The following is a 10,810-nucleotide window of genomic DNA, read 5'->3' on the forward strand; positions in this document are numbered from 1 at the left end:
AGCAGGCCCAGTGAGCAGAACCTAAGACCAGTTTAAAACAAGAAAACAGTGACAATAGACATAAAATGAAACCACTATCCAGAGCAGCTAAAAACAAAACGTGAAGTCAAAAGTAAAAGTTAACAGGAACGAAAACGTATCATAAAGTCAAACGAAAAAGATAACTAAACGAAAACATTCCTAAGAAGAATAACAAAACGAAGCGAAAGCTGAGACATAACTACGCAATCATAACAACGAGCACGGGGCAGCTTGAGCCAAAACGAGCAAGGAACTGAATAACAGAAAGGCAAAGTGAACACATGAACGCAAACTTGTGGAAAAATTAAACTTTCGAGGAAACCGTTATTCTTGTCTGTCAGTAAAATATACAGTTTGTTGGCACACTGGTCCCGAGATTTTATCCCACACTATCTGTCACAATCACACATTTATCTTAAAAGAATGACGTAAACGTGCGGATGAAATTGCGGACACATTTTGCTGACGCAACACAGCTATATAATGCTCTCGGATTAATAATATCAGCGAAGCACAAAAAAGCAACTAGCTTGCTCAGTGATGAATTAAAATAGGCCATTTCGTGGCTAGACAGGTGAACAGAAGTTTTATTCACACATGATATGCATCTTGCCGAGGCACCGTCTAAATGGTTTTGTCACACACAGTTGCAATGTCTTCTCGTAGACAAACACAGGGCTTATCTGTTGTCTTCACCTGTCATGGCTTTATAAGTCTCCTTTACGGTCGGCGCCACGTCGCCGATATCCAAACGGGCATCTATGACCGCCGCAAGGCACAACGTCTCCAATGTGGGTGCAAAGTCTAGCGCGTGCAGATCAGTCAATGCCACTTGGGCGAACAGGTGGTGCGCGACGAGGTGCCGATCTCGTGGAGGCGACTGACCTTCTGTGATGCGCGTCGATGTGCGGCCGCGAAACAGAAACGCCCGGTCCCCAATCACACAGCAGGCCTGGACCACTCTGGCACAAGGGCCCGACCGTCTTGGCCTCACTTGCGTCCAGCGAGACCTCCCTGGGTCGTACTTGTGCAGGTCTGCAAAGAGTGCGCGCTGCTCCCTGTTGTAACCTCCAAAGATGTACATCTCTCCATTGTACGCGAAGACGCTATGATTGAAGCGCAGCGCTGGAGCTACGCCTTCTACGTGCGGGCGCACCCAGGTCAAGTTCACAGTGTCCAGGTAATACACAGAGTTGCTGCCAGGCGCGCTTCCAAAAACATAAATCCGGCTACCAATGGCACAGCCCGAATTAAAAGGCGGGCACGCTGGAACGTCTCCAGTTGTGTGAACTCGATGCCACTTGTAGGTATCCAGGTCAAGGAAGTGCAACGTATTACCTACCTGCACGCTGCCGATGATGTACATGCGGTTCCGCATCATGCACGCAACGTGGCAGATATACCTCGGCTCATCACCGCACACCTCAGGACGGCTCCACGTCTTTGTGCTGGTATCGAAGCGGTAAAGGTTGCCATGCGAGGCCAGTCGTTGGGCCAGTCCCCCAAAACCGTACACGTACGCACAGTCGCCGTAGGCTCCAACGTTAAAGTCTAAAAACAGAACCGGCCTATCGCGGGGTAGCGGCTGCGTCCTCTCAAGGTGCCAGCGGTAGCGCGCAGGGCAGAAAATGTGCACGGCGACGAAGTTCTCTTCAGAGCTGGTGATGTCGAAGGAGTAGATCTTGCCATTAATAGCGACAGCGTGGCTGTTGACAGCTCCCGGAACACCTTGCAGTTTCAACGTCCACATTTCGGAGAAACAAACATTCACCCTGAGAAGGGATCCAGGTATTTTTTTTTTTTTGCTTAAAGCACGTGACTACTAAGCGTAATTCTGAAGTGGGTCTTAGTCTGGAAGTAGCTGATATACTTGCGCTCAACGCAGAACTGGCTTCCTTAATAGAAAACTTCGCAGTAAAATACTAATCCACGGGAATGCACGCATGCGTCTTAACCTAGAAAAGAAGCGTCCTATCAAAACAATCGAAAGAAGCACGGTAACTTTGATACACTTTTTCACATTGATATAAGAGTCTTATCTAGCGCGCAGTCAGCCCTAGAGAAGAATGCCGCAAAGTCATATCTGCTTCTTTGTATACGGATGGCTTGTAGAACTTCCAGCACAATGAAGTTTGTGGGGATAAACTGTCTTGTCTGAACAGTAGCGAATTTAAAGGATTTCAGTATGCTGGCAAAGTTCACAACGATGAGCGTTCTACTGTTTTCGAAATTTCCTTCAAGGCGTTCTTTCACGCTCATTCCCGTTTTGCGCATGCCAATGAAGATACCACTTCCACGGTTTCCGATTCACTACGCTAACTTTGTGCTGTGCGTATTCGGGGCTGTGGCATACGTCGCAGGCTCTCCTAATTGGGTGGTGTCTCCTGCTAGCTTGCTCCGTTTTTTTTTTTTGGCGGGGAGGGAGGGGGGGATGGGGCGGGGGCGGGGGAGGGTGGCGGGGCAGAAAGCAATGACTTAGCTTTGATTTTCTTCGCTATCTCCTGTGCGAAATCCCATGCATATTTGGTACTTCAACCGAATTCTTCGTCTCTTCCCAAACATTGTTTTCAATCACTTCTTACGCCGCCGCGGTGGCTCAGTGGCTATGGTGCTCGGCTGCTGACCTGAAAGAAACGGGTTCGATTCCGGCCGCGGGGGTTGAATTTCGACGGAGGCAAAAATTCTAGAGGCCTGTATACTTTGCGATATCAGTGCACTTAAGGAACCCCACGTGGTCAAAATTTCCCGAGCCCTTCACTACGGCGTCTCTCATAGCCTGAGTCGCTTTGGGAACTTAAACCCCATAAACCAAACCAAACCAATCTATTCTTTCTACGCAGACTTCATCCGCCGGAGCAGCCTCTTACAAGTAAACACCAGCACGCTTTAGGGGAATGCAGTTCTCAGCACCGAAACCATTGTGACTGTAGCCTGTCAGGATGTTGTGCACTGCGTTTACGGTTGCAGAATTTACGGTGTCCGGACTAGACAGGTGTGCTGAACTGCGCATCGGTCACATGCCTTTTCGTTGCTTTGAGGTGGCGTCACTGGTGTCTGACACTTCTCGCCAGTTTCATCGCGTAGCTGACGCGCATGTCTAGAACAGACTTCTCCTGCTGAAGTTTTACTGAAGAGGAATTTATTGTGAGCAAAAAGCATGACGGGAAAGGCAGAGTCATGACAAAATAACGTTCATGCTTGCCGAGATTAGAAGATTCTGTGCCTTGATCTGATCCAGTGGCCGTGGCAAAACACTGTTCTATTTTTCGATATTGAGGACTACGAATGCTATCACAACAACTGCACCACCATCCTGCACCATCGCATTATTATATGCAAGATATTGTAACTGAATGCTGAATAAAATTATGTACGTGTGGTATGCGGCTTTGGATTTCAAAGCCAAATACAAAACTAAAGTAAATTACCAAAATAAGTGAAATAAAGACTCGTAGTAGAGTATCAGCCGCCGCGGTGGCTCAGTGGCTATGGTGCTCGGCTGCTGACCCGAAAGACGCGGGTTCGATCCCGGCCGCGGCGGCTGGAATTTCTTTGGAGGAGAAATTCTAGAGGCCCGTGTACTGTGCGATGTCAGTGCACGTTAAAGAACCCCAGGTGGTCGAAATTTCCGGAGCCCTTCACTACGGCGTCTCTCATAGCCTCAGTCGCTTTGGGACGTTAAACCCCATAAAACCATAAACCATCGTAGTAGAGTATCGCGGTATGCTGTCACTCTAGTAGGTCATTATTAAAAAAATTCGTTCGGAACAGGGGGCACGGGATTACAGACAGGCGGCCGATAATATAAGAGGGAGATAGCTTGCCGGGCACAGTCAACTATGTTAATAACGTTACTGCGAACCCTCCTTTCCATACTGATTCTCTTATCTAAACATGCCCATTCCCATATCTAATGCCGCGGCGCTTGAAAGTGAGGCAAAAAGTAAACTAAGTAGGAACTTCTGGTGAGAGATCGATGCGAAAAGAGGACTAACGCAGAATGATTGAAGCTAAGAATGTAAAGTCATGGACAGAAGTTCGCGGGACACAGGTTCGCGAAAAAAAAATTAATTTCCACGTTGTCTCGCCTTCTAGTCAAATGATATTCTTCTACCAGAAATAATGCACATGCCTCTTCACGCTTCTATGCCTTTCACAGGCATTTTGCGCCTAATCACTCGGCTGTAAAGTTTTTCCGCGAATTCGCATCCCTCAAACTTTTGTCAATGACTCCACATAGAAAGGACGTATCCCATTCCAATTTTTTTTCTGGAAATGAACGAGCATTGACCACCGAGTTGATAGGTCTCGTATCACGGAGCGCAACGCGGATTACGCGGGAATATGCTCGTGTGAGCAAGTAGTAGTCCCGTCCAAAGTGCCCTTCCCTAGGCTGTTCCGGTTAAGGAGCCCAACCCCTCTTGCAAGGGAGCCCGTTATCGCCTTGTGTTCTGATTTCTGAACGCCCTTGAGTAGAGATTAGAAAAAAAAACTCGTAACTCTCTCTTTCCTTCTGTAGAAAAGTAGAGCGTGAAGTGATCAAAATTAAATATTGCGATTAGATATCACTGCTATTGCGTTTCATAGTATATAACAACCTCTTTCGACCGCGTTTCATACCATATAACAACGTCTTTCGACTGAACCTGTCCGGTCCAGGCGACTTACCGGGGTTTAGAGAGCCTATTGCTAGCTCCACTTCCCCTTGCGTTAAATCTTGCTATAATTTGTCTTTTGTTTCGTAGTCAAGACGCGGTATCTCGGCTAGAAACACCTCCTTAGATGTGCTAGCATCTACCGGATCGATGCGAAGAGCGCCTGATAATGCTCGAAAAAGGCTGCTTTGATGCGATCGATGTCCGTTGTTAAAACACCTCTCCATTCTATTTCATTAATGTCGTTTCTTTCAGCACGGGGGTTTTCTAAACCAAGGGCCGTTTCGTTGGTGCTTCCCCTGCAACTGCGTCTTCTGCCCTTTGCCCTCACCAGTGCTCCCCGATAGCGTTTTTAAGCATGAAATGCTTTTAGCCCCCGTTGTCGGCACTGTGGTGACGTCACGCCGAGACCGAGAGCCATCATCCGGGCACTGAAATCCACTCATCCGGGCACTGAAACGAGAACATCCGGGCACCGTACGAGACTTAACGAGATTTAACGAGACTCTCTAAGCCCTCCTACGCGACCGGCATGCAAGCGTCGGTTGGTCTCCAAAGGAGTCACAAAAAATAACTGCTGTCAGTGCCTTCTCAATGTTTATCAAGATATCAGTCGCTGTGCGTTTGATAATGCACGGAATTATAATTTCCAATTTCTAATAACGCGTGCAAAAAGCACATAAATGCCACGATACACTTCGTTGTCATACGTGACCTTTTAGGGGCTTCGCGCATCGAAGCAAAGCCGCGCAGGCGCACAGGGGCCCGGGGGAGAAGCGCTGCGTTCAAAGGGCAAGGCATCGCGCCGAACGGGTGGTGGCGTTCATCCCTTCCATTACGGTGCGGTTCGGGTGTCCACCGGGATGGCAGAGAATTACTGCGCCATTTCCTTTCCTCAAAAAACCTTGCGTTCAAACGGCAAGGCATCGCGCTGAACGGGTGGTGGCGTTCCTCCCTTCCTGTACGGTGCGGTTCGGGTGTCCACCGAGATGACATTAGGCCCGTAAACATTTCATGCTTACTCTATTCTCGGTTACGGGAGAGGCAGATATTTTTTTTTAAAGGCTTCCGCCTTAAAATGAATGCGAGAATGTCGTCGGTGGACCAGATGTATCGCTGGGGGGCAGTTCCGAAGAAGAACGCTCGCGTAGCCTGTTGTGTGGATAAGTGCACGGGCTTGCCGACTGGCTCAAGCCGAGCCACCACCGCTGCCACGTGCAGATAGAAGAGTGTTCAAAGATAAGAGAAAAGAAAAAAAATCTCTGCCTCTCCCGTAACCGAGAGTAGAGTAAGCATGAAATGTTTACGGGCCTAATGTCATCTCGGTGGACACCCGAACCGCACCGTACAGGAAGGGAGGAACGCCACCACCCGTTCAGCGCGATGCCTTGCCGTTTGAACGCAAGGTTTTTTGAGGAAAGGAAATGGCGCAGTAATTCTCTGCCATCCCGGTGGACACCCGAACCGCACCGTAATGGAAGGGATGACGCCACCACCCGTTCGGCGCGATGCCTTGCCCTTTGAACGCAGCGCTTCTCCCCCGGGCCCCTGTGCGCCTGCGCGGCTTTGCTTCGATGCGCGAAGCCCCTAAGAGATCACGTATGACAACGAAGTGTATCGTGGCATTTATGTGCTTTTTGCACGCGTTATTAGAAATCGGAAATTATAATTCCGTGCATTATCAAACGCACAGCGACTGATATCTTGATAAACATTGAGAAGGCACTGACAGCAGTTATTTTTTCTCCTGTATTTTTCGTAAGCACTTTGTTCTGTTCCCCCGTGTGTTTTGCCCGTGCGTTGTTGCCTTGCTCTCTTGTTTCTTTCCCTTTTTCACTCTCATAATGAAATTGGTATCCTTTCCTATAAAAGCCGCCTCGTTTATTGTTTGTACTTTTGTGTTTGTTTAAAATAAGACCTGCAATCTCCCACAGATCCTCACAGTTACCTGTGCTACTATTCTTGAACTTGAGATGAACAAGAAAGCAGTGCTGCGTTTTTTTCTTTGAGATAGCAATACGAATAACTCTACTGGGTTCCCTTTTCATGGCTAGAATGATGCGTATAATTATACAGTATATTAGTACTCTTTTTTTCTTCGATTAGCTCTAGCTTTTGGATTCTACTTCTTGACGCTAAAGCGGATGGTCGCAGGATCATGCGCTCCCACGGAACGGCGATAGCAGCCGTTGCTGGCCGCGAAAACATGTTTACGAGCGACGAAGATATGGAATACGAGATCGTTCAACCTCTCCCTGCCCACCGGTCGTGTCGTTTTAAATACGGTACAGGTTCAGGAGACCATACAGGTTCGAGGACTTCCGAGATGCCCTAGCCAACGTTGGTGCGCTCCCCGATGTTGTGGCGTTGGGGGCGTACCAGATAAACCACTTGTGGGCGGTTACGTTCATTAGTGCGGATGCCGCAAAGAAACTGGCCGCCTTGAAGGAGCTCGACGTGAAGGGACGCCTCTTCATCGTCTTCGACCCTGGAAGACCACGAAGTAAAGTTGCGCCTGCAGTGGATGCAACAGGGCGTCACCGACGAGGACATGCGCACGGCATTCGCGGCGTTCGGCAACGTTACCGAGGCCACCCAGGAGCGTTGGCGCGTCGCCGGTATGAAGGAGAAGGGGTCCACCAAGAGGACCGTGATCCTAAAGATAAAGCCAGGCATGAAGGTGAGCGACCTGCCCCAGCAGGTTAGAGTCGCTGGCGAGTTGGCTGTCGTGGTGGAGCCCCGGGCGGCCGATGCAGTGTCTGCGCTGCGGCGGCACGGGGCACGTTCGCGGCGATTGCAAGGAGCCCAGGTGCTCGAAGTGCCGGCGCTATGGCCACTCGTAGGCTGACTGCGTTCGCACCTACGCGTTGGCTACAGGGTGCGTAGCGGCGAGCTACTCCGCAGAACTCATGGACCTAGTTGAAGCGGAGGAAGCAGCGAGCGGTGCTGACAACGCGGGCAAAATCGAGGGGGTGGGGGTTCCGCCAGCTGTTGCGAGGAGCAACGCCGACACGACGGTCGCACAGGCGAGCGGGTCGCCAACTAGCGACCCAGCTTTGACGCGTCTGGAGGTGCCAAAAGATGTAACCAACCCGCCAGTGCCCGTGGACGTGGAATCAAAGGCGGCCAGCGAGGACCAGGACGAGAAGGCCGACGCCCGCATGACTACCGGCGTCACTACCCCGACGAAGCATCCGCAGGCCCAGACCAAGCCCGACGGGGGCAAGTCAGCAGAGCCCAGTGTCGAGGAACCACGTGCAAAAGCGCCTCAAGCACGACGATCCAGTCTACGGCGGCGTCCAAAGGTTCCGTTTGACAAGCGTGGCGGCGACAAGGCGCCTCCTAACCATGGGCAAGTGCTCGCGCCGGATGATACCGGCGGCGAAGGCAAAGTCTAGCGACATGCTAGACGCAGGCGGTAAGCACCGTGCTTTCGGTCTCTTCTTCCTATGTAAAAATGGCCTCTGCATCGCCGTTCAAAGTCGCCACCCTAAACGTTAGAGGTCTGGCAGGTAAAAGAAAACAAAGCCAGCTGTGCCGACTTATAACGGAGGAAGATATTGATGTACTGGCTGTTCAGGCGACTAAAGTTGACGGCGAAGAAGAGACCGGGAGCATGACGCGACGCTTCACGTCTAGATATTTTGCCGTCGTTAGCCATGCTGTGGGCACATCGGCTGGTTGTGTTCTTTTTGTTAAGAAGTTGCCGGGGCTAGAGGTACACGGTCATCATTCGTGCATGTCGGGTCGATATGTGTCGCTTTTTCGCTGAGCGACACCGGCTGGAGTATTGTTTGCTTGTACGGGCCTAATCAACGGCCTAATGCGGTTGATGGCCGAGACGCATTTTTTGAAAATGTCGAAAACCGGCTTCGCACGGACAGAAAGCTCACTGTTACGGGCGATCACAACTGTGTCCGTAGCGGGCGCGATAAGACAAGCGTACGCGGTTTCCGAGATAAAAGCACTGAAGTGATGTTTCAAATGATCGAGAACTGCAACGTAGAGGATGTGGAAGAGTGTCTCGAAGGAGCGCGTGCTGTAAAGTGCACACGATTCGAGGACTGAAGTCATGCACGGCTAGGTCGCATTTATGCATCTGTACTTACCGTACCTCAGTTCATTAGTTATGGAGTAGTGCCGGTATCATTTTCTGAGCATTGTTTAGTTCAATGCAGCATAGGGATCGTTAAGAATGGAAACAGTTTTTGTGGGAAATGTGGAAGTTAAATGACATGCTACTTCAGTATGAATTTTATAACCGAACTATGAAATATGGGATAGAAATATGAGAATATGGCAGCAGTGGGAGCTCACTAAAGAAACTTTAAAATTAAAAGCAATAGAAAGAGCTACCTGTATACATCATGAGGCGAAACAACAGGAAAGAGCTAAAGGCACTGCTTCAGAAGATGCTAAAACAGGAATGCCGAGCGTCTGGTAAACGGATAGAATGTCCGCCGCGAAATCTAGGGGTTTGAGCATGAATATAGGCGCATCTATTGAATGCATGGGTTTCATAAAAAAGATAAAAGAAATAAAAATAACAATAAGAAGAGAAACACAATTAAAAGCATAAAATAAAAATAAAAATAAAAGAAACATGGGTAAAATAAAATAAATTATGAGAAAATAAAACCAAAGAGTGCGCCAGGACACGCTTTCGCCTTGCAGCACTTTAGAGAGCCGAAGTGCCCCAGAACAAAGAAAGACGTATCGGACAGAGAGGAAATCCATTAAGCCTCAGGACATCATCATCACAGCAATCGAGTACTGAAGCGGCTCGGCAAGCAGGTATGCAGAGATATATTTAAGGCTTTTTGTATTGAAAATGCACGAGGCGAGTACGCGAGCATCCCTTCAATAGCCCTCGCGACAAAAAATATACTGGCTTACCTGGCAATAAGAACGCGCTTTTATAGTGTTGTATATTTTGGTTTTGTTTGTCCTGTGTATCAGCGGTTGCGGTGTTACAGCTGTTATGGGAAACTTTCGTTTTTTCTCGAGCATGCGTAGATGCGCATTGTGTGTCTCTCACCTACATATCTAATAAGCATCAGTTGATGTCTAGCGAGTGTCCCGTCAATATCTTTTCTCTGTTGCTCATCTTTTTAGCGCCAGTAACCCATATTTTATCCACTGAATCAAAACCACCAACTAGCCCATCTTTTTTTGTTAGTAACGTTAAGACGCTTTCATGCGCCGGTAAATGAAGCTTTAATGACTGAGGACTAAAAGATAATTAAATATCTCGTTAACGAATCGGTACATGATCTCATTTGAATGTCATCACGTCCTAGCTTTCTCTTTACGTTACTGTGTAGAGAAACATGCTGTTTGCGTTCCTAGTTGATTGCTACAATGGTTATCACTGGCCTGTGCGGTGGTTGCAAGTGAATTCACCGAACAACCATCATCAATCGTGTAGACACGAGAAATCAGTATCAACGTTTACGTTTTATTGGATGATTGGTTGTTTCGCGCTGCAGCTGACTGAGATTTAGACGGTGGAATAACACACCCCAGAATCTGACGTGCGCCTTCCTGCGAACTTGTGCAAAATAACATCGAGAAATCCATTTCCAGAAGCCCTAAAGAAGTGTTTAGGAGTTGACATGTTTACGTAAAAAGCGTACTGGCGCCACAAGACGAATACAACGCACACAACACGACAGGACTTTACGCTTTTTGCGTAAACATGTCATGCTACAACCAACTAGCTCAAATCGAAGTATTGTTTAGGACCTCTCGTCTCTGGGGCTGGAACAGGAGGATAAATACGTTTTTACCCGTCTAACAACTCTGTAACGCGAATGTTAGGAGGATTACCTGAGTTTTAAATCAACCTGAAGAACCGGTATAGTATATAAGCAGGTGAAACAGCACTGCAGCTTGTCCCTTTTTGTGTACTTTTCGATTTCTTTCACGAAGAAAAATCCTATAATATTCCCGAAGCCCCACCGACGGTGAGTACACTACAGAACCGATTGGAGTATTGATCCAGAACACATTCTAAAAAGAGCCTTACTCCGTCGAAGTCCGTCAACAAGGATGAAATTGCATGCAATCTATCTTCCGGATATAAAAGCAAACTGCTGCACACCGCACATATTTTTAGAAATTTTATTTCATAG

The 10,810-nt window shown here is 48.4% G+C and overlaps 1 protein-coding gene across 1 annotated transcript; it reads right to left on the bottom strand.

Annotated features, from left to right (window-relative positions):
• Positions 1-700: 700 nt before the first annotated feature.
• On the bottom strand, positions 701-1,771 carry LOC149339020 (kelch domain-containing protein 3-like). The gene has a single exon (XM_089550853.1). It carries the CDS (start codon positions 1,769-1,771, stop codon positions 701-703), a length of 1,071 nt encoding a protein of 356 aa, XP_089406979.1.
• Between the last annotated feature and the right edge of the window lie 9,039 nt (positions 1,772-10,810).

This window comes from Amblyomma mixtum, chromosome 6 (genome assembly GCF_055824585.1).
Source record: "Amblyomma mixtum isolate Tamu chromosome 6, ASM5582458v1, whole genome shotgun sequence".
NCBI lineage: Eukaryota > Metazoa > Arthropoda > Arachnida > Ixodida > Ixodidae > Amblyomma > Amblyomma mixtum.